Source organism: Phascolarctos cinereus, unplaced genomic scaffold (genome assembly GCF_003287225.1).
Source record: "Phascolarctos cinereus isolate Bilbo 61053 unplaced genomic scaffold, phaCin_HiC Scaffold_5;HRSCAF=322, whole genome shotgun sequence".
Classification (NCBI taxonomy): Eukaryota; Metazoa; Chordata; class Mammalia; order Diprotodontia; family Phascolarctidae; genus Phascolarctos; species Phascolarctos cinereus.
The window spans coordinates 77,056,679-77,080,673 of NW_027555958.1; the positions used below are offsets into that span (position 1 = coordinate 77,056,679).

Genomic DNA, 23,995 nt, shown 5'->3' on the forward strand with positions numbered 1-23,995 from the left:
CTCCCTCAATTCTCTCCTTCACTCTAGTCCATCTCTGTAAATCTGTCAAAATGACGTCCCTAAAGCTCACATCTGACCGTGTCATCCCTGTTCAGGCTTCAGAAACAAGTACAAACTCCCCTGTTTGATATTCACAGCCCTTCTCAATCTGCTTCAACTATTTTTCTAGACTTATTCCTCTCCTTCACAACTCTGTTGGCTGGCCAAATTTTGGCTTCTTGCCATTACTTGAAGTCTGTGCGCCTTTGTCCTGGCTGTCCCGGGCCTTAAATGGACTCTTCCATCCCCACCTCCATCTCTTCAGGCTCTGCTTTCCTTCAAAGTTAAACTCCAGAAGTCTTTCTCAATTGCTACTGTAGTCTCCCCTCAAATTTCCTTTTATTTTGTATCTACTTATGTATCTTACTTATCTTGTCCCTCCCAAAGAAAGGTAAGCCTTTTAAGAACAGGAACTGTTGTATTTTCATCTTTGTATATCCAAGTCCTAGCACTGTATTTAGCACATAGTGACTGCTTAATAAATGCTTGTCAATTGACCAATTAGTTCAATTCATTTATTAAGTTTACCTACTAGGGAAGAGAGAACCAGCTTCAGAGTCAGGAAGGCATGAATTCAAGTGTTGTTTCTAACATACTGGCTGACTCTAGGCAAGTCATTTAATGCTCAGCTTTCCAGGCAGTTCTCTGAATTGTAGAATTCAGATGACAGTATGCATTTTTTTGATGGGGGGGAGTATGCCCTTCAACAGTAAAATCACAGATAATGGACCAAAACATAAGTATATGAAATTACAACAATCATTTGGCTTATTGTGCTATTGAAAGTTAAATGGAGGGGCAGCTAGGTGGCACAGTGGATAGAGCTCCGGCCCTGAAGTCAGGAGCACCTGAGTTCAAATCCAGCCCCAGACCAAACACTTGACACTTACTAGCTGTGTGACCCTAGGCAAGTCACTTAACCCCAATTGCCTAAAAACAAAGAAAAAAGTTAAATGGAAAAACATTCTCAGAATTTCTTAAAATAATCTTAAATGTGTTAGTCCTAAAAACTTTTAAGTCCATACTTACTACCTACAGTAGCAATGACATGCTTAAATTAAACAGATGATAAGAAGTATGTCAAAGTGAAACAAAAGCTAAACAGAGTCAGGAGAGCTGGGTTTGAATGCCACTCCTCATTAGCTGTGTGGCCACAAGCAAGTTTCTCCGTTCTCTCCTTTGCAAAATGAAGATGACAAGTGCTTGAAGTAACTACCTCAGCATGCTTGTGAGAAGCGCTTTGCCAACCTTAAAGCCACATGCCGTTGTCGGTTATGAAAGGGCTAGATTATGTGTAGAGGTATTAGAAGACACTGCTTTCACTCGGCCAAACTGCAACGATTAAAATAGTGACTGCTGTGTGCCAGGCTGTGACAAGGTGCCACAGATACAAATAATAAAGTAAAACTTCAGTCTCGCACATTCTGTTGCGGGTCAGGATCATCACAAAATACACACACAGGGATGGTGGGAGACAGCAGCCACACACTGGCCCATTTGGCTGAACTGACGAGTGTAGGAGGTGTGATCATTTTGTAACCAGCTGGATGCCAGACTGGGAAGTATATGCCATGAGTTTGTATTTTATCCAAGAGACAATGGAGAACCATTGAAGCTTCCTGAGAGGGGAAAGGCCGAATGCAACAAGAACAGTCTGGGCTATTGATGTAGAATTCATGTACTATGACAGGGACCATGTGAGTGGAGAGAAGCATATGGATCCAGGAATGTCACAGAGATAAAATCAATGCTTGGAGATTGATTGGATATAGTAGAAGGGGGAGTGAACGTGAATTACTGAGGAAAACTCCTAGGTTGTGAACATAGGGGTGACCAGAAGGACTGCAGTATCTTTGGCTGAAGTAGGACAAGGTATATGAGAGGGAGGGGAAGATGAGTCCTCTTTTATACATGAATATAAAATGCCTGTGGGATCCAGGTGAAAATGTCCAACAGCCAGTTGGTGGTGTCAGACTAGAGCTCTGCAGAGAAGGTAGGGCTAAATGTGTAGATTTGGGAGTTCTCTTCATAGAGATGATAGTTGAATCTATAGGCCAGTAAGATCACCAAGACAATAAAGAAGGGGGTGAGGGGCTAGGACACAGCCCTAGCATATATTCATCCAAGGAAGATGGGGATGGAGAAGGAAAAATGATCACCCTGTAAAGAAGATTAGGGAGATTCTTCTAAAGGCAAAGAAAAAAAAAAAACAAGTAGATAGAGCACCAGCCCTGGACTCAGGAGGATCTGAGTTCAGCTCTGGCCTCAGACACATGATACTCACTAGCTGTGTGACCCTGGGCAAGTCACTTTAACCCTGTTTGTGTCACCAAAAAAAAGATACACACACACACACACATATATATATATATGGCTTTAAAAAAAAACCTAAGACAGGAATATAGAAACTCAAGATAAAAAAAGTCCCATTATTCAAGAGAGTATCTGGTCCCAACATCCTGGGCTTAGTTGATCAGTTCTGTCTGTTCCTGGAATTTGCTGACACAGGAAGGGGTGTTTTTAGTTCACTCAGAGAGAAAAAGATTAATTCAGGTTTTTTGGCCCTTATTGGGGCTCAATTGATCTCAAATGATTATCATTTCCTCCTTTTGGTCAAAGGTAAGCCAAAGGCTTCACCTGTAGACCAAGAAAGGTGTGGGAAAAACCTTCCTCTTCCTCAGGAAATGGAAAGAGATGTCCACTTGGAGCAGGCATCTTCAGATGATCCCAGAGTCCATATCCAGAAGTTGGCAGCTATGGAGTAGTCACACAGACCTGATAGAGGCTCATAAAAGATGTATGAGTTGATGACTGAGAGAAAATAACATAAGTCTTTAGTTAAGGGCACACAGAGATGGTTCAGTTTCCCAGCCACACAGGACTAGGTTCAAACAATACAGCAAAGTTTTCTCATAATTCACAAAATCACATAATTACATTAAGTCAGGCACAGATTAAATTACTTACAGGGTTCACAACAGACTAGTTTTGAGAAGAGAGATTTACATGTAACCAAGATAACCAAGAAAACTTAAACATGAATCATACAAAGCAATACAATCATTATTTTCGATGTTAATTAACATTAAATTCCTTGCTCATGTACAATAGGTTTAATTCATATGCAGTTCAGAAAGGGAGTTCTGTTTCTCTGGTTTAGATTTAGAAGTTCCCAGATAATTTTGACTTAGTATGAATTAGTACAGTCACTTAAATTTGGTTCTTCATTTTTGATATCATCTGCTGCTTCTGTTCTTAACTACATCCTGTACCTGGTATAAGAATTGTTTAAAACGTGAAGATCCAACCATAAAATGAGCTCTCCTGCCTTTTAAAATTACCAGATACTTTAATAAAGGAGAAATAATTTCACTTACTTTTACCACTATCCTATACAATTTTTTTTGGTGAAAAATCTAAATTAGAGATCTTATTACCCAAACATGTTTAAAGCTTGGATTTCCATGATAGATACATTTTGGAAGCCAATCATATACATCTGTATATAATTCTTAGAGGAATCAGCCTAATCCTGTTGTTTTTCTCAAAATTTGTGATCCTATTTAATTAGACATCTATGACATTACATCTTTGTCTTATTATTTTGTCTAAACATTTCCTCCTTAGGAGGATGATATTCCTATATTATTATTACTTGGCCATGAATGTAAGTTAAAATTGTAAGCTATTCATACTTGCATCATATTATGATAACTCAGAGATGTTCCAGAGGGAGAAGGTCATATATCATATCAGAAGGAAAGAGCTTCCTTAGCTCTATTTGATTCCAGGCATGAGTCATATCTGATAGCCAGTCATGTAGTCACTGGATGTTAAAAGCAGGGCTTAGGATTAATTAGGTGGGGAATTTTCCTTTTCAGAAAGGAAATAGCACAATTGGGAAGTAGAGTCAGGAAGATCCTACCTAGGCTGTGTCCAAGGTCGTCCTCAAAACGCTTTCCAGGCACAGACATCCACCTTTATCAGTTCTCAGCCTGAAGCACATGCCATCCTACTATTAGCTTCATGACAACTCAGACAATTATCCTGGTAATCAAAGCTCAAAACAATAGTAAAGTTCTGTCCCATAAAGTCACATATCCTAGATAATAAGAATTTAATCTCACATTTGTAACAGTAAGAGACTGATCACAGAAAAATACTACTGCTCTCATAATTCCTTTAAACAATGGGAACATCTTTAGGTGAGTCTTCAGAAGTTTGTATAAATTTCTGCACATGTTCGAATTCCAGATTGATAATAATATTAGATTTCCGATTAACACAAAAGAGCTCATAAATTACTACTCTTCACTAACATAACTGCACTGGAATCCTAATCCTTAAACAAAATAAAGAGGTTACTAACTTCAACCTCAGAAGTTGATGGATTTATGTCCTTGTTCACAGGCTTGTTTATTCTTCTCTAATTATACTCACTCTGAAAGAATGAGATACTTCAAGATTTGAATCTTACACATATAAGTTCAAACACTTGCTTAGGCCATGAAGTGACTACAGATTTGGATCAAAACAGCAAGATCTCTTCTGCTTTACAGCTCATTACAATAATTTAGCAGTAAGTTATCTTGCAAATGAAAATTTTGTAGGCCTCAAAAAAAAAAAAAGACATATCTTCTGAAAAGTATTTCCCTTCTTTAAAAACAATTTAAAATTTGTCCTGATGTTAAGAATAATCACTAAACTTTTATGAAGAACATTTGTTAGAAATTTTTAAAGTGATAAATATCTTTCCTTTCCACCTCAAAGTAAAAATAAACATTTAACATTGGAATTTATTAAAACTAAGTTGGTGTAAAATGTCCTTAAGTAACATAAATAACTTCCCAAAGTACTATAACAAACTAAATTCCTAGTTGTTACAGAATTCCTAGATATCACAAAGTTTCTTAGTCAAAAAGATATTTGTAATGGAGAAAAAAATTCAGTTTTTATAATGCATAAAGAACATGCCCATTTAAATTAGACTTATCACAATTAAAATATTATCAAGCCTTTAAAAATTTACTCAGTATTTTTTTTTCTTTCCTTTGTCTTTAAATATATCACTGGAAGTTAGGAAAAACTATTACATTCTGGAATCTCACAAAGATAGTGAATGTGGTAATCCATAAATCTCCAAATTAACATATCTCAAGGATTCTCATTTACTCAGGAATTTCACAACACAGGAAACTTTTACACAGATTTGATAAGAATTTTAGGTGAAACTTCCTCTTAAAAGCAATAAAACTTGAAAGTTTATTCTAACCCATTCATTCCCCCCTATTATTATTATTTTGGGAGGGGTGACAATTCTTGATCTAACATCTCTGGATTATAAGAGAAATTGCTTTTTTTTCCAACAGTATAGCTGATACAATTTGTTTACCAGATTATACCATATAAAAAAATCTCAGAAATATAACTATACCATAAACAATTATCAGGTATTTAAAACCTGAAATGGAACCAATTAATTACCTGCTTACAACCAAATGTATCTCATTAAATGTTAACAGTTTTCAAATTATCCAATTTTATCACATCCTTTTAAAAGACTAAACCATATGTACCATTTCTACCTCACGACGATCTCTCAAATTTTACAATCTAAGAAAGTTTTAGAAATACAATACAATTTAGAAACATACTAACAACACAAACAATAAACTTCAGATGACATCAGTTGCATTTCCAGATTATCACATATAGAAATTATTGATCTTATTACTCATGGTATTTAAAAACCACTTTAAAGTTATCAGGTATGGAACAATTACATTAAGTTAGAGAGATAATAATAATGTTGTCTAACATATGTTATTGTGTTAAGCACTTTGCAATCATTATATCATTTTGATCCCATAACAACAACCATTATTATTTTTCCTTTTACAAATCAGGAATCAGGGCAAACAGAGATAAAATAACTTGCCATAAATTCTGAAACTGGAACAGAGAAGTATGGGGCTTACGAAGAGTAGAAGTTGGCTTCTCACCTCATAATGCTATTGAGGCCTTCCACGGGTTTAGGTGGCTGATGCCAGGGTTTTGCCAGTGGTGATAATTCTTGGTGGCAGGGCATATGGAATCTTATCATAGTTCTGACCTGTCCACTTCTCTCCTCCCCACAGCTGCATAATTTACTGAGTCTGGTGCCATTTGCAGCTGCTGGGGCAGGCTGGGTAGAATGTACTGAACCTGGACATCAGTCCCAGGTCTTGCCTAGAAAAGTGGGCTGCAAGTTGCCCAGGGGCATAGGGCTGATAGCAGACCATCACTGCTAGTCTGTGTTAGCTGCCCCTCTCCTCCTTTTGCCAGACAGGGAAGGCTGATTTAATTTCCCTACAATTCTCCAGCATTCTCTTCTCTTTTTCAGTCCCCTTATTGAGATGCTTATCGCTGAGGGGGGGGAATGGGGAATGCTGAGGAATCAGGATTGGAAGGAGGTGTTTTAGCGGAGGGTGAGCTCCTGGAATCACCCCCAGTCTCAGAAGTTTTCTACAACAGTTCCAAAATGAACAACTTCCCAATTTCTTAATGATTAATCTCAAAACCTTTAGAATCTGCTAAGAAGTCTTTAGCTGGACCCACAAGAAAGGAGTTTTACAATTTGTTGTTTCCCTAGCTGCAGCCATTAGAAGTCTTTGGCTGCATTTAAAATCTCATAAGGTACAGATACAGAGACACAAACCGACAGACAAATTCAATACAAACATAATGACATAGTGCGCACTTAATGACAGAGACAGAGGGAATTAGAGGCTTGTTAGAAAGCCCCCCCCCCAATTGGCTATTATTATTATTAATATTCTGAGGAAAAGGGGTTGGAGAATTTGCGAGGATCCAAGACTTGATAGTGTAACTGGATCCTGTGAGCCTTCCTCAGAGTGCCCCTGAGATTGCAGATTTAAAGGGGCAAGTCCCAATAAAGTTAAGTTTGGGGATCTGAGTCCCTGTCAGGACCATAGCCTTTAAGGGAAAGGAGAGGGGGAGGAGGATTGTTTGGAGCCTGGGAAAGAGTGCTGAAGCCGCCTTGCCAGCCTTAAGGGAAGAGGCTTCTGCCTTTCCTTCTCTCCCGGCCACCTCAGCAACCCAATGATGAAAACATTCCCACTCCTGGCTAGATATTTTGTTGGCCTTTAAACTTGATTTGGTTTTAAGATAAAGTAACTTTGGTCAAAAGAACCCCATATTGTGGCCAACATGATTTTGGGTTATTTTTAGTTAATTGATATCAGTGCTAGCAGTACTTGTGATCACCAGATTGGCAATGGCTTGACATATAAGAGGCGGCGGTCTTGTTAGCCGGATTTCTAGTTTTAGTTTCTGACTGACCCATAGCCAGTTTGCCTAGATTGAGCCTTACCTGAGGGGACCTGATACAGTAGCCAGAGTTTGACTGGATCCCCGACCCCAGAGCTAACTTAAAGGGAATTTTCTTTCGGACTTCAACCAAACTAGTGGGAGGTCCATGGAAGCTGGGAATAGGAGAAACTTACCCGACCCCGTCAAGGTTAGGACTCCAGGAAAAAACGGATCCTGAGGCACCTGAGCCACTAAGGCATTGCCGGGGTGGGCTGGAGTTTCTCCCATTCCTTCAGTTCCAATCCAAAGTCACGGCACCATTACTGTTAACCTGAAAGTTTGGTTAAAAAGGGAAACAAGTTAGGTGATACATGATTATATAGTTTATTCCCTTTTAGCTAGTGAATCATGTCAACATGGAAGCCAGAATGTGATTCTGACTCAGAGATTAAGCAAAATGAGAGAGGTTTTATACAGTTTAGAGTGATCAGACTCAGGATGCCTGTGTTACAAAAAATACAGCCTCCATATGTTTGTTTAACATATAGCATGGGAAAGGAATTTTCTTAATTGAATAAGGTTGTAAATGCAATAAAACAGAAGAATGTCAAAGTGTCAACAGAAACGCAAGATAAGAAAAGTCCCGTTATTCAAGAGAGAATCTGGTCCCAGACATCCTGGGCTTAGTTGATCAGTTCTATCTGTTCCTGGAATTTGCTGACACAGGAAGGGGTGTTTTTAGTTCACTCAGAGAGAAAAAGATTAATTCAGGTTTTTTGGCCCTTATTGGGGCTCAATTGATCTTAAATGATTATCAACTTATATACACATATTTTGCTATGTTCTTGTTATCTCATTAAAATGTACGGTAATTTCAAGTACTGCATTTCATCCTTTTTACTTGCAACTCCAGAGCCTGATTCATAGAAGGCCCTTAATACTTTGTTGGTTGATAGAAATACAAAATATGGAGGGGAGAGGAGGCGTCAGTTGCCCAAGGTCGCAAAGCTAAAAGTGGTCGAGTTAGTATTTGAACCCGGGGTTTGCAGATTCAAGCCGCCTCAATTAGCCAGGGTTATCTAGTCACCACTGGAAAACAGGGACAGTTGGAGCTTTGGGGCTGGGCTTGGGGTGACCCTAGGATGGGGTGAACCGTACTCGTTTCTTTCCCAAACTCTGACGCAGGACGCACAGAGTTGCCAATTTGTCGATCCTGAGTCTCAGCTTCCGTCCCTCGTATCTCCATCCGGAAGTATTCGAGGAGGCGGGGCCGCTAGCTGCCCGAAGGGGCGTGCCTTCGCGCCAGCTTCTTCGTTTTTCCTGGCTTGCCCGGCTCAGTGACCTCCAGCTACGGAAGTAGAACCGAACAAGGAACCGGAAACGCCTGCGCGAGGAGGGACTTCGGCGCTCTCCTCCCCGGAGTGACGTCATCTAGGGAGGGAAGCGCCGAGGCTAGGAAAAAATGGCCAAGACCGGATTAGAAAACGTATTTCCGGGGCGTCCTAAAACAAGGAAGTGTCAGAACGTGAAGGCTGCAACAGTTGGCGGATGAGGGACCCAGCAGGATGGTGGCCACCAGATCGATGCGGCCGGACCGGGCGGAGCGGCCGGAGCTACCGGAGAGGCCTTTCTCGAGACGAATTAAGATGAATGAATCCCCGGGGCGCAGGGTAGGAGACGGGAATTCGCTATTACTCCTCTTCCCCATTCCCCGCCCCCGCTTTGCAAACTGTCAGCCCGGCCCGAGGAAGCGAATCTCGGTTTTGGGGAAGAGGAACCGGTACGAAGTGCGGAGGGGGTCCTTTGAGTGACGCAGCGCGAGCTCTTGGACCCGGGCCTGGTTGGCGCGGGGAAGAGCGCAGTGGCGTCAGGGCGCATGCGCGCGGGGCGGCACTTGCGTGGCCCCGCCCTACCGTTAGCTCCGCCCCATCCTGCAGCGTGGCTGGCAGCCAGAGTTGAGAATCTTCGCTCGGCACCAGTACTTTAGGCAGCCGCGAGTCCCAAAGCCCATCGGACCTGAGGTCAGGTCTGTGTTCGGGGATCCGGTCCGGCCAGGCAGAGCGAACAGCCTTCCCAGGTGGGGCTTGGTGCCGAACCTTTGCCATAGAGTGGAGGAGTAGAGCCTGGAAAGGAGCCCAGAGGTCATCTCCCCCAACGTCCCTCCCTTTGGCACATAAGTAAACTGAGGCCTAGAGAGGTCCGGTAAGTTGTCGGGGGTCACACAGGGAGGTCTAGTGCAAAGCTGGGACGAGAATCCGACTCTGACCCCCGTGCTTGAATTCCTTATGCGTTATTCCACATCAGTTCCTCTCTGTCATTGTAATAGGAATTTTATTTCTGCCTGTTTTTCAGGGTTTACCTTCCCCCAGAGCAAGGAGGAGTAACAACAGACAGCCAGAAGACATGAAGGACCTGAAGACTGATAACTTAAACGATGCTGACACCAAACCCCTCCCGCAGGATCCTCCCACAGTCAAAGCAGTGAGGAGTAGAAGTAGGATTTCATTAGCACAGACCCTTGAGCCAGCAACAGATGGAGAGGTCTCCGAAGCAGAGTCAACTTGTTCTTATGCCTCCGGACTACAGGAGCCAACAGTGAGGGTCACTAGGAGAAGGCGCATCATAATTCCCTGCCAGCCAGAGTCCAAAGCCAGGGGTAGACACAAGACCACTCGAAGTGAATCCATCAAATCTGGTGATGAAGGTGAAGTTTCTGAAACTGAGTCCTGCTCCTCAGTTCTTTCTGCCCTTTTGGCATCACCTGTTAGAACCAGAAGGGCCAGACAGAGAGAGTTGAAATTCCATTTGGATCCAAATTCTGCTTTACTGGCTGAAGAAACTTCTGATGCTGAGTCATGGTGCTCAGGTGTTTCATCCATCGGAAGCCGAAGAACCACAAGAAACAAACAGAGGAAATTAAAGAAAGAAGATGATGCTCAAGCTGAAGTGGAAGATAATGTGGATAGGCCAGAAAATGTAAACCAGAATGAACATGTAGTTCCTTCTCAACTAGAGAGCATCTCTGAATCCACATGTGTGGGTACTCAGAGTTCAGATACTGAACAGACTGCTCCTTCTCCAGAAAATAGGCCCAGTCAATGTAAAGATGAAATTCAGGTCTCTGATGGTAAATCCTTAGTGAAAAGTTCAGAAGAAAAACCAGAAGTACAGACAAGAAGGAAGAAAGGTGTCATTGCCAAAGAGTCTTTGGAAGAAAAGAATTTAAATGAACAGCCCTGTATCTTGGAGGAGGAAAAAGAAACAAGTTGTACAGAACTTCTGCAAAGTAATTTTGAAAAACAATTTACTTCTCAAAGCCAGTCAACACCAGATAATACCAAACCAGAGCACCAAAACACAGGTACTGATGGGGTAAGAAAAGCTTTTGTTCTTTCAGTTGAATGTAAGGAGGGGAGCAAGGAGAATGAAAAGGCAGGGGAAATCAGTGATGTTACAGAAATCAGAGAGAGTAGTGACCACAAAATCAGCGTCATTGAAGATACTAATGACAAAGAAGAACATTTAAAAGGTAATACCATGGTAAGCCCCCCCTCGGTTTCCAACAGTTCCCATAACAGTGATTATATCCTGTTAGCTCTCAGCAGTGATGAGGAGGACCAGGTATCTGAAGATAATGAGAGTGAAGAAGATATATTGTGTTTTATTGAGAATAGTGAGCAAAAGCTGTCATCGGAAAAAGACTCAGAAGATAACCCATCAAATGATATATTCTTTGTCATTGATAAAACCCCTGGATTGAGTTCTGATAAGAATTATTATATAGAGGAAGAAAAAACAAGTGAAGTAGCCAGTGAGCAGGAAAGTGATGAAGAAGAAAGTGAAGAGGAGGAACCTGTAGACCAGGAAGAAAATGAAGATGAGTTCATAGATGAGGATGACGTATTGAGTAACACCAAGTCTAAACTGTAAGTTTGCTTATTTATTTGAAGAATGTGGGTTTGCATGTGTTGAATTAACAACATGTATTAACAACATGTGTTGTATTACATCCCTTTAACTTTCTCTGCCAATGATAGGAGACTAGTAAGCTGGGCAGTGGGTCTCTACAGATGAATATTTTCTGGCTCAGAGGTGCTCAGTCTGCCTTGTTTCTATGCTTCTTGGGCGTATAGTTTGTAGATGGAGAGATCTCTGAAGCGTACCCACAGTGACACTTAGGTATTTTGAGTATTATTGGAGAGGAGCTCTCAGTTGCTTTTAACAGTGGTTTTTTGGGCATCGGGGTTGGGACCAATTTAAAGGGGAAGGCAAGCTGTCTTTTTAGCTACTTTGTTGGGCTTGGGTTCTTTTATTGCAGAGTAAGTACCTGGAAATGTAGGCGATTAAGTAGGAAATCATCTGCAGCCAAGACTGGTGAATTGAAGTAGAGAGTAAATAGTTCTTAGAAAGTTTTCCCCTTGATTCCTGTTTCCTTCCCTGGTGTCTTAATACACTCAGGCATACCCTAAGGTGTTTGCAATAGGTAAATATTTAGTAACAAGAATAGTTTGGTCTCAAAGCAAAGTAGTTAATTCCTGATGATTTGTAATAAGTTATCTGTTTGAAATTACCTCGGGCCCTGCTACCTCCTAGATAAGTTAGATTCCCAACACTACGGCTTAATGTGGAGGGGACCAGGGACTAAAGTAAAGAGGGTGGGTCAGTGTGTCATTGCATTTCAGAGTCAGCACAGTAAAATGAAGTGGATTATTTAGAAGTTTTCTCTTATGTGATCAGAAAGAAATGGGCTATTTGAAGCTTCTTGATAAGGTCAGGTATAATCTTCTTAATGTGAAGAATTATAATAAAGAAGAAGGTACCTACAGGATATTCCCAAAGTGGTCATTTTCCCCACAACATTTAGAAGAAGAACTAAATGTCTTTGAATACAGGTGAATTGGAAGTTAAAAAATTACTTAAGATCTTTAAGTCATTTGAATTCACTTTATCAGTAGGATGCCTTTAAGGATAAAGCTTAACCTTGTTAATTTCTAGCATATTCCCTTATGTATTTCTTTTACTTCAGAAATTCCATTCATGAACTGAAATTTTAAGACAAACTAAGGTACAAAAATGTAATTTGTGTGTAATTTGGGAAGAATTTATCTTTTGTGGAATGTGAGGTATTGAAAGTAAAATAGGTCAGAGGAGGAAAAGAAAACTATTTTCAGGTCTGTGCACACTGCTCTGCTGCTTTGTTTCCATCTTTATTTAATGATTTAACTTTTTAATGAAGTTATTATTTCTCTTTCAGCTTGAAGTTGTCAAGTAGCAGCATAGACCCTGGTCTGAGTATTAAGCAACTTGGAGGCTTGTATATTAACTTTAATGCAGAAAAAATGGACTTTAACAAAAATGCCCTTGCGCAAATAAAGGAGAAAAACAAAAAGGAGGTAAGTTTAAGTTCCATCTAGAGAACCTTACTGCTTGCTTCAAGGTTCTTGAAACTCTGTGTTCCTGGGAAATGTTATTCCTTCCCTCTTCTATTTGGGGCCTGGTTTCAATACCATTTCAGTGCAGAAAACTCCCAAATTTATATCTTTAGCCTCCAAGTTCCAGGCCTATATTTCCCACTGTATGCTAAATATATGTACCTAGGTGTTTCAGATGAAAGGTAATCTTACTCTCACCTTAAGCTTGTTCCTCCTCATTTTCTCTGGTTTTGTTAGTCTTCTGTCGTAGATGCACAGTTTGATGTTTTATCTTCAGCTTGTCCTCTGCCTCCCTGTATTCATTATGCTGCAGACCACTCTGTCCCTTATTATTTCTTCCATCCTTCCCAAGGCCCTCCAAGCATCCATCTGGCTGGATTATTTTAACATGTTCCTAATTGGTCCCTACATTCTCTAGTCTCTTTTCTCTGCAGTTCACACACTGCTGCCAGAGTAACTTTTATAAAACGTAAATGACTGTATCATTCCCTTTGCTCAGAAACCTTCAATTAGGTTTTTGCCGTCTATCGAATAATGTCCAAATCCCACGTTCTTTCCACTGTGCTATTAGGTATTCGCAGGATGTGGCCTCAGTGTGATATAGGAAACCCAGGGAAACAATCTCCCCAATTCTGTAAACTTGTAACCTTTACCGTGTAGCTAACTGGATGTCGCTATCTGGGATTACAACCTCAAACAGCCAATGGAGCAAGATTTTTATCTGTACTTAGGGAAAATAAGCTCACATTGAGAAAAATGATCATTTAATTTTTTTTGCGGCTTCTTTTCAGAGCCATGAGCAAGCACCTATGGTGGAAATCTAGGATGTTGCCAAAAGATAGTCATTTGCTGTCCCAGACCAGCAGCCTGCTAAAACCATCAAAATGAGTATCTCTAGGGCTATCTCTTTAATATATCATACTTTTTTTTCTCTAGCCACAGAAAGTTAAGATGAGTTATAGCTGGGTTAAACTAACAGGAAAAAGAGCTTTTATGGTATGTTGTTTATGATTCAGTCAGATTCTGTAAGAGACCTTTTTTTACCCACCCCATTTCCTTACATATTTCAGATATTCCCATTGTTTTATGTGGGTAGTTGGTTTTATGGTGATATAGTTGAGCACTGTGTTAATAAGTAAGTCTGTTACATAAAAGTTTAGATTTTTAACAGTAATAATCATAATAGCTAGCATTGATGTCACATTTAACTGACTATGTACCAGGCAGTATGTTAAAAGCACAAAGAATACAGAATCCAAAAACAGTCTCTGCCATGATGGAGCTTATGGTCAGCGACAGCATGCCAACAAATAGGTATAGAATGAGCAATGTATAGTGTAAGTGCTTTACAAATATCGTCTTATTTGATTCTCACAGCAACCCAGTGAATGTAGGTATTGTTATTATCCCCATTTTACAATTGAGGAAACTGAGGCAAACAGATTAAGTGATTTACCCACGATTACACAGGTAGAAAAGGTCTGAAGCTGGATTTGAATTCAGGTCTTCATGACTGTAGGCCTGCTATTTTGTCTACTGCACGACCTAGCTCCCTTTATAAAATGTATACATTCATAAACATTAAAGGAATATTTCTTTGTTTTATTAAAGAAATCAAGATTGTTCTTTGTAGCACCACTAGTGCATGATCTGATTTACACAAAGGTTTTTAGGGACATTGCTTAAAACAAGGTATGAGACATAGACTGCATTTTTTGGAGGATGTTAAGTGTAGTCAATTTAAAACACAAACTGTGACTTGGTTGTTTAGCTTATTTTGACAGCATTCAGGGGCTCATTCATTTTCTTTTATCAGCTCTTGCAGAAAACCATAATTACTCCTGATTTTGAAAAGAAGGATTGCATCCCACCATACAAGGAATCACAATTTCAACTTAAGAAAAAACGCAGAGTAAGTACAGAGATCTTGGCTTAAGACTCATCGTCTGTAGAATACCAAGTAAATTATGTTTTACGAAACTGAGGTGGCATCAAGAATGGTAAATGATAGTGTGTTGAGGATAAGGAGAGAGCTTAGAGTAGTGCTTATGGCTGTGAATAACTGAGACTTGGCCAAACAGCATAGCATGTGAGAAACACAGAATTTGCAGGTAGCCATTTCAACAAAGTGAAGTTCAGTCAGTGAATCTGATTCTGTTTTTAATGAACATTGGGGGGAAATATGCCATTTTCAACTTTTTCCTACATTTGAACACATGCTGAGTGTCTGTTATATTGAATCCAGGGGCCCTATCTTCTCAGAGTACTATTATGAGTAAATCATAGAGCTGTTAAAAATCATAGATGAAGGTTCCTATCACTAATGTGAAACAAAGTAGGGGCATACAAACTCAGTGTCTTAACCCCTGGGTAGTTTTAGAAGAATGGTGATTTATTTATTTTTTTTTTTGCACTGTTAAAAATAATAGGAATAAGTGGCTTTCTAAAATACAGGAGATGGAATGAAAAGATTGTTTGTATTTGTTTTTCTTAGACTCCTGAGTGGAAGTATTTTATGAGTCATTTGTTACATGAACAATCATAATGGTAGTATGTATTTTTAATGGAAAAACTGCTATAGAAATAATAATTCTCTCCCATTCTTCTCCCATCTCTTCTCCTTTATCAGATAGTCAGTCTACTTATAGTTGTCTGAAAAATCTCTTTCCTATTCACCTACTCATTCTCTTTTTATATATAATGAAAAACCAGGAGACAATTTTTTTTCCAAATTTAAATATTATTAATTGATACCAATTCACAAAATAGTCTTTAGTATGTAATTTGAGGGAAAATGGTGTTTTGTGCTGACACATAAAAGATAATGATGTTTATTCTGCAACCTAAATTTCAGGAGGAACGGAACAAAACAGCAGGAGATGGCTGGTTTGGTATGAAAGCCCCAGAATTGACAACTGAACTGAAAAACGATCTCAGAGCACTGCAGATGAGGGCCAGTATGGACCCTAAAAGGTTTTATAAGAAAAATGATAGAGATGGTTTCCCTAAATATTTCCAGGTAAGAAATACTATTCATTTATTTAATTTGGATTAACGGCTGTAATTTGTTTTCTTTTTATGGCCTTCAGAAGTTTTATTTGTTTTGTCTTGTATTTGTTTATTTTGTCTTGTGTTGTCTGCCCCCAGAATAGTGGTCAGAATCAGGGAGTTTTAGATCAGAAAGACCTCAGAACAGATCTGGTCAGTCTTTGAAATCATTCCCTACAGGTAGTTAATCGCTTACAAAGGAATTGTGTTCCAGAGCTTTTTAATTAGGTTGTTTGGAACTTCAAGGACACCCCTGTAAAAATGAGATAGGTTACTAACTATAGGTGCAAGGCCTATTTTGACTAAAATACAGCTGAACAATAACAATAGTACTAGTCAGAGACGGGGTCATCAGGAGCAACGAAGAGGAGGGAAAAGAGTTTCTTCTTTCATCTTCCTTACGTGGTCAGTGGGTAAAATCTTTGTTCAGTCATTTTCAGTCATGTGTGACCCTGTGATCCATTTGGGAATTTCCTGGCAGAGATACCGGAGTATTTTGCCATTTCCTTCTCCAACTCATTTTGCAGATGAGGAAACTGGGGCAAACAGATGCCTCCAGGGTCACACAGGTCGAAAATGTCTTGAGGTCGGATTTGAACTTAGGTCTTTCAGACTGCGGCCTGGCATTCTAGTAAACGTTCTACCTAAGTGTCCTAAGTGGAGAGGGAGGGAGGGAGGGAAGGAAGGAGACAGAGATAAGAGATTCAGTCCGACCTTAGAATTTTAGGCCAAAAAGCAACAGCTGCCTTGGCACTGGTCTTCTGCTAAATAAGCAGTTACTGCTTTTCACGGTGTCTGCCTTTTTGTATGTGACCCTATCCCCCTTCTCCCCCCACACCCCCCCACAAAAAATGTAAGGTTTCTTGATCTTTTTAAAATAGACACTGTGTTGCAGGGGCTCCAGGAAAAAGGAAGTCTGGTTGGTAGTGTAGAGTGTTTTTTTCAAGAACTGCCGGCTTCTAAATAAAAAATTTGGGGATCCTCATTCACTTAGACTTGCTGTGTCCTTTCTGGTATATCGCCTTATTGAAAATAACTAGTATTCTAAAATTTCCATTCAGATTTGTTTATTCAGTTTATTTTTGGATAGGTAAAATATTTATTGACTTTCTTCAGGTGCTTTTTCTAAAATGAAATTATTTTTCATGAAAAGACATCAGAAAGTATAAGCTTCATTCAAAGTTGATGAAATGAGGTCAACAAGATTCTATGCTACACATTGTGGGACACGATGTCACGATGACTCGTTAGTAAAACTTAATGTGCATTAACCTTTTTGGTTGTGCGACAGACTTCTGTCCATGTAGGTATTTCCCTGCACTTCTCAGCCCCTCTGACTTAGGTAGTTTTTGAAAGTAGTTATGGCTTAAAAAAATCAGTCTGTAGCCAGCCTCCTAATGAATTAACTTTTCCAAATTAGTCCAATTCTCAGACAGTGTACATACACAAACATGTTAATGGCCCACTGCCATGCAGTGGTGGAGAAGTAGTTTAGTGGAGGATTTATCATTCTACCCTTTGGAAATAGGAGACTCTTCGGTTCTCAGTCCTGAGGATTATCCACCCCCTCACAGCTCCGTTAAAATCCACCTTCTTTCCTGGTTCCCCTGTTCATACGTAGTGTCCTCATTAGGTGGTGACTTCCCTGTGTCCAGGGGCTGGTTTTGCCTTTCTTCCTCTCCCCAGTGCTTATCCCAGTGCCTAATAAATGCTTGCTGACTTGACACCCCAAGGCTTTTTCTCCACTGTGTTTCTGAAGTGACCCAGGAGGAGGTAACAAACAGCTGGGAGGCCAGCTGCCCTTGAAAGGAGGTGATCGTGCACATCTCTCTTCATTGTTTTTAGTAACAGCAACCAAAAGTCAACTGGATGCAGTCGTCTCTCTTTCCCTGACCCTGCTCTGTCCTAATCCTCTCCCCTCACTCAGTCTTCTCTGCTCATTCCCTTTCCTCCTTACCTAACTTGGACCCCTTAGTTTGCCCCTTTCATATCTGACTGACTCCTATCCAAGAAGCCCTTTTGGCCCATTCTCAGCCTCTGAATCTCTGGATAAATCTTTACCATCTGTTTTTTGGCTGCTGCTCTTCACCTCTGCTGGACAATGCTGTGCTGTGGGGCCGATTTCAGTCCCTAGCCTTGGCTGGTCCCTCCTCATCTGCCCTCATCAGCTTCTTCTCTCACACATCATACGCCATTTCTTGACTTCACCAGGCCAAGAGTGCTCCTCTTGCTCCTACTGTCCATGTCCTTTTCCAGTTCTTTCCATGACCCCCAGCCTTCCCTCTGAGGCCCTTCCATTTGTCCTGGTTATGTCTTGCATATACAGTTACTTGCCTGTTGTTTCCCCTGTTAGAAAGCGAGCCCCTTGAGGATGAAAACTCTGTTTTTGCCTTTGTTTTCATCCCCAGCCCTTGGCACCCAGTTCCTGGCACGGAGTAAACACTTAAATCCGTGCTTCTTGACTTGGGGACTCCCATTTCAATCCATCTTTTCCAGGTTGGAACAATTGCCGATAATCCCGCTGACTTCTATCATTCTCGGATTCCTAAGAAGCAAAGGAAAAGAACAATTGTGGAAGAATTGCTGGCTGATTCTGAATTCAGAAGGTAGAATCATTTGTTTGGGTTTTAATACAGAAATTTCAGAAAGGCAGCATGTGGTAGTGGAAAGAGGGCCCTGGTTTGAATGCCTGTTCTACTACTTAATAATAACTGGCTTCCCTTGAGCCCCTTTAGAATCAGCTGTTTGAATTTTATGATATCCATTTGATCTTCACAGTAAGGTAAGTTCTACAGGCAATGTCCCCATTTTATAGATGAGAAAATAGGCTCGGTAAGGTGAGAATTATTCATGTGTACAGCATTTACAAGTTCTCCTGCTAAGTCACTTAACTTCTCTATTTCAGTTTTTCATCTGTAAAATGAGAGGATTGGATTAGGTGATCTCTTGGTCCCTTTTACATCTAAATCTTATCCTGTCAATGGATTCCTATTTTTAAAATTTTTGAAATGAATTTTTGCAATTCAGATCATTTAAAATATATCAGAGGAGCTTGAGAGTCAAAAGACTTACAAATAGTTTGTAAAGCAAGTGGTTATTCAACAATGTTTCTTTAGTGAAAAGCATATTTTTATAATATGTTTTCTTACAGCAAACTGTGCCTGTGGTGTTGGTGAATAGTCACTTAATTTACTAACTACCACCTGCACAGCTTCATGGCAGGAGCCAGGAGAGCTGCATGTGAGTCACGGGAAGACTCGTTTAAATAATAAATTGAAGTGGGGGTGAGCAGATGTCAAAAGAGGCTAGAGCTGATTTGATAAAAGCCTACTGTTATGAGGAATTACCAGTAAATTAAGTCAGTGCTCCTGCTCTTGGCTTAAATCCTGCTGGGGCATACAGCATATGCACAGATGAGTAAATACAAAATAATGAGCTATCTAGAGAGGTTATGGGATTCACCTCGTTGGAGGTATTGGCCTTACTGCATTTGTTGTCCAGGGGATTCCTTCAGCTCTGGGTTGGACAAAGTGGGTGCCGAGGTCCCTTCTAGCAGTGACCCTGTGAGGATGGAAAGACAGACAACTGAAAAGATCAGGAAAGATTTCATAGAGGAGGGAGAGAGTCCCAGGAGGGTAAGGATGAGAAGGCGGAGCCCTTCAGACATGTAGAGCATCATCTGGGATGTCACAGAGATGGGGGGACATGGAAGGTAGAGGCTAGGAAGTATCAAAGAGCCTAGCCGGGATGGCTTCAACATGCACTCCACAAGAACACTGTGGAGTCAACACTGCATGGATCAGGACTCACAGAAGTTAGCAAGAGAGAAAATTTACTGTCTTTAAATATGGCCTATATAGCCAAAAATATTTAAAGTTACTGCTTTTAATTTCTACCAAAATATGTCACTTGTCCCTCTACTTTATATTTGGTTGAAATTATCCTTTGCACATATATAAGATGGAGAGCCATGATGCCTTTGTAGTGTTGGGGGTTACAAGCTTATTCAACTAATGTTCACTTTAGTAGATGTTAGTTATGTATTGCTTTTGAGCTTTAATTAACCTAATTTTATTGGAAATCTTAAGCAGATTGTCACTTCTGAAAATGACAGTGCTATTAGAGTGTGTTCTGCACCTTAAAATGAGACAAATAGTGAAATGTCATTAGTATTTCTATTATAGGTCAGAATTGGAGAGTGGGGTTATGCACACAAGTATCTGAGGAGAGTCTGAGACAAATGAAACCAGTGTAAATTAGGGAAATATGGCACTCTTTTAAATGCCTGGCTTTTTTTCTTAAGAACTTTAATATTAATCCTGTTAAAAGGGATCCTTCGGTAGAGGAAAGGAGTTAGAACCAGATTTTGCTCCTCCTCTCTGCCCCCTAATTTAATGCCTATTAAATGTCCGCTGTGTGCACAACTCCGTGCTTGTGGCTAGGAAGGAGTGTACAAAACGAATGGGGCGTGTAAGGTCTAGTAGAGGATCCACGACATGTACACAAGTAACAGATCACAAGCGTGGCCCAAACCATGTGCAGAGGAGGGTGTGGACACGCCAGCCAGGTGGGAGGTGGGGGAGGGGCGCCAAGCTTCAGGCTCTGCTGCTCGCTTCCTGCCATGCCCTGGGGCCACTTCATCTTTGTTGGTTTGATTTGGCATGTTTGCCGTTTAAATCACTGGAAGGTTGTGAGCCAAAGGTTGTTGTGACAGCGTGAGTACATCACTGAAAACAAAAGCACTCCCCAGCAACTCCTCCAGATGTGTTGGGGATGCAGTTTTTAATGAGAATGTTGAATAACCTCTTGAGTTCCTGACTATGAACAATGGCTATTTTTTAGACTAAAATATGGCATTTGTAAACATCAGCAAGGCTTTGCTTGGGTGAAAGCTCTGGGTTACGATTCTTCAAAAAATCATTTGTTTCCTCAAATGAAAGTAAATTTTTTTTCTTTTTGCTTCTTACTTCTCCACATGCTTTGTTGCATTTAAAATGCTTTGCTGCATCTGAAAGTAGTATTTGCTGAGAAATAGAAGACATTTCATAGATTTAGAAAAGTCAAGATTTTTTCTATTTTGTTTTAGTTTTATCTTACTATGTAATACCTAGTTGACATTTCAGTGTCTGTCTTTTCAGGTACAATAAAAGGAAATATAAGGAGATCATGATGGAAAAAGCCACTAATGCAGCTGGAAAGAAGTTTCGGAAAAAGAAGAAATTTCGAAACTAAGATGTAGTTACCTAAACATACCCTCAAGAGTTTTATTTTCGTCTTCATTTTTCCTTCATTCGCTAAAGATGTGTTGAAGGCTGCTGGTGTCATACTAATAATGTACTATAGGACTGGCCCCACTTATATAGCTTGTTCCTGGAGAAAGTTATTTAGGAAACAAAGAGGGGTTTGTGTGGATTCTTTATATTTGTAACAGAAATTGGTATGTTTGTTTTTTGGAGGAAAGAGAAAAGAAACCATGTAATTTGAGGATAAAAATGTGCAGGTCTTTAAGAGACCCAGAAAGACTTAGAATGTTTAAAAATATGTTTTTATATCATTGAAATTTTTGTAAAGTTTGTAACATCTTTTGTTTATTTAAGCAGTGTAGGGAGTGCCAACATTTTCTAAGGACTCCTTATCTCTTCTGCTCTAAAAGAGCTTTATAAAGATGAATGTACTTACTGTGCAGTAAATTTTAGATTTGGGATAGTCATGATAATAGAATATCAAAGTGATAGTATGCCCTGTTTCATTTTACATTTTAGTATAGAATTTTACAGATGCCTACACTTGCTGTATAAGAAAAATTAAAACTCACTTTAAACTCCATTGAAAGCTTAAAAGTTAAGAATTATGTTCACTGCTTGAAATTGCTGTCATCTTCATATTGCGCATTCCTCCCTCTTTAGATGACATTTTAGGCAGGCTTTGAAGCCTGAAGCTAGTCATAGGCACACAATTTATGGCTAGAAGGTACCTTGAAGGCCATGTGCCTCAGTCCAGCCCTTCATTTTACAGGTGAACGCATTTGAAGCTCAGAGTGGTTAACCATAAAGCCCCATAGAAATGGGAATTGTTGGTATTGTTGTTGACCCTGGTACACAAGAAGTGATAGCTGTGATTCAATCCCTGGTCTTCTTGACTTCAAATCCAGTCTTTGTTATACTGTGTTGTCCTCCCCTCTACGGCAAAGGGAGTGGAAACCAAGCCAGCTAAGGATTGTTTGAACGTACTGGGAATGATTAGCTTAATAAAAGAAGGGGAAAGGAAGAAGCCATCATCTTTGTTGGGTGGGGGGGCCTGAAATGAAAGGTTAAAAGGTGAAAACACGCTTCTTGCCTGGAAGTCACGTAAGGGGAGAGATAAGATGTAAACAACACAGCAGTAGATGGTCATTTCAGAGACAAGGGGGGAGAAGGAGGAAGAAAATCTGCAGAAGGTGGGATCTGAGTTCAGTTTTGAGAGTAGCCAGGAGGTGGAGGTGAAGAGAGAGAGTATGTCAGGCATGGGTCATAGCTAGTGCCCCTGAATTCCAGAGTATGTAAAAAGTAAGAATACTGGAAAGGCTTTAAATGCCAATTGAGATTTTATATTTGGTCCTGGAGATAATAGGGAGTCAGTGGAGATTATTGAGCAGGGGAGTGACAGCTGTCTCCCTTCAGGTTGCAGCTAAAATCTCACCTACAAAAAGGCTTCCTGTGCCCTGTCTTCCCCATGTTAGTGCCTTCCCTGCTTTATCTCCAATTTATCCTGCGCATGTATGTACACACATGCATTTGTCTGCTGTTCATGTGTTAACACGTGTTGCTGTTCCCAGTTAGACCATGAGCTCCTTAAGGGCAGGGGCTAGTTTTTGCCTTTCTTTGAATCCCCAGTATTAACGCCATTCCTAGCCCATAGTAGGTATTTAATAAATAGTTGTTGACTCAGTATGGTTATCTCTTCACTTTGACAGCGAGTGGAGAACAGGCTGGAGTGGGGGGGAAATGAGGGAGGAGGCTGACCAGAAGGCAACGGCGACAATCCAGGCCAGAGGTGATGAAGGCCAATAGTAGACTTGTAAAAGTGGAAAGGCAACACTCTCAATAGATTGGCTAGGGAGAGTGAGCTCGAGAAGAAGGAAGAGGGGACTCTGGTGAAATGACCTTTTTTTTTCAGTGAAGTATGAGTTGGGGTCTTCAGTTCTGGGGACAGGCAGAGAGGGAGCCTGGTCCTAGAAGAGCCAGTTAAAGGTTTGGAAAAACTGCTGAGGTTACCTTGCTTCAGTGAGGGCCTAGATGAGATTATGTATAACATATATTTGTAGCAGCCCCAGTCAACATGATTTTGTGATTTTTCTCGAACACCCTAAAGTAGTCTGTGAGTAAGAAAAGGGGAAGGTTGAAGTAATCCACAGTTGGGGGGTTGGCAAGACAAGATCATCGATTATTCTTGTAAAGGAGACTATAGAGTTGTTTCCCCAAGAGGTCACAGTAGGATAGGGGAGAGTCCAGCCAGTGCAGGCATGTTGGAGGCTGTCAAAGAAAGTATTAATACCATACTTTGTTTCAGGCACAAAATATTTAACATTACTCCCATTTTTCTTGAGAGAGAAATGTCTAAGCTGGCATCATTCTCAGGCATGTCTCTAACCCAAAATAATTTGAGTGAGCACCTAGAGGAGTTGTGAACAAGGAAAACAACTGGTTAAATACAGTTTTGTGTTAACATTCCAGAACTATAGTGATTACTTCATTCCTTGGCCACTCCCTTTAAGGACTGAAAAATAAGGCTGCTCCCAGCCATTGCAGTGCTTTATAAATAACAGAAGAAGGCATTTTCCTCTTTGGCTGGTTGTTGCAGAGGAAGAAGAAAGCAAGGATCTACGCAAGACTAATCATCTGTAAGCCATTTAAATAAGAGGGAGGCCTTACCTTTTGATCCTCCTCACTTTCCTAAACAGAAATGTCTGCAAATGGTTTTAGGCTGGAGAAAATGCTATTTCTTAGTATTTTCAGTTGAACTCAAAAGGTTTTTGAGGTGCTTCCACATGGTTCAGGAAGGAACTGAGGGGTGGGAAGATCAGGCTTATTTAAACTTTTGTTTCCTAACTGCAGCCCCTCTTACTTCCCACATAGCTTCTGCCAGCTGCTTGAAAGCAAGAAACATTTTTGACACCCCCACAGTGT

General features: G+C 40.4%; 1 protein-coding gene and 1 long non-coding RNA gene across 4 annotated transcripts in view; one reads left to right on the forward strand and one right to left on the reverse strand.

Moving 5' to 3' along the window:
- Nucleotides 1-8,785: 8,785 nt before the first annotated feature.
- DNTTIP2 (deoxynucleotidyltransferase terminal interacting protein 2) lies at nucleotides 8,786-21,656 on the forward strand. Of its 2 annotated transcripts, none has more exons than XM_020972008.2 (7): nucleotides 8,786-9,020; nucleotides 9,703-11,276; nucleotides 12,605-12,743; nucleotides 14,599-14,694; nucleotides 15,637-15,801; nucleotides 18,327-18,436; nucleotides 20,969-21,656. In XM_020972008.2, the coding sequence occupies exons 1-7, from the start codon at nucleotides 8,916-8,918 to the stop codon at nucleotides 21,060-21,062; spliced, it is 2,283 nt and encodes a 760-aa protein (XP_020827667.1). In that variant the 5' UTR covers nucleotides 8,786-8,915; the 3' UTR covers nucleotides 21,063-21,656. The 2 variants fall into 2 exon arrangements, with proteins under 2 accessions (XP_020827667.1, XP_020827668.1); XM_020972009.2 differs by lacking the exon at nucleotides 8,786-9,020 and adding an exon at nucleotides 9,215-9,552.
- The window catches only part of LOC110197939 (uncharacterized), a 30,985-nt gene continuing 23,882 nt past the window's right edge, over nucleotides 16,893-23,995 (reverse strand). For both annotated transcript variants that reach the window (XR_013486896.1, XR_002321608.2), the window contains exon 4: nucleotides 16,893-19,391. This is a non-coding gene — a long non-coding RNA (uncharacterized LOC110197939). The remainder of the gene's footprint in view (nucleotides 19,392-23,995) is intronic.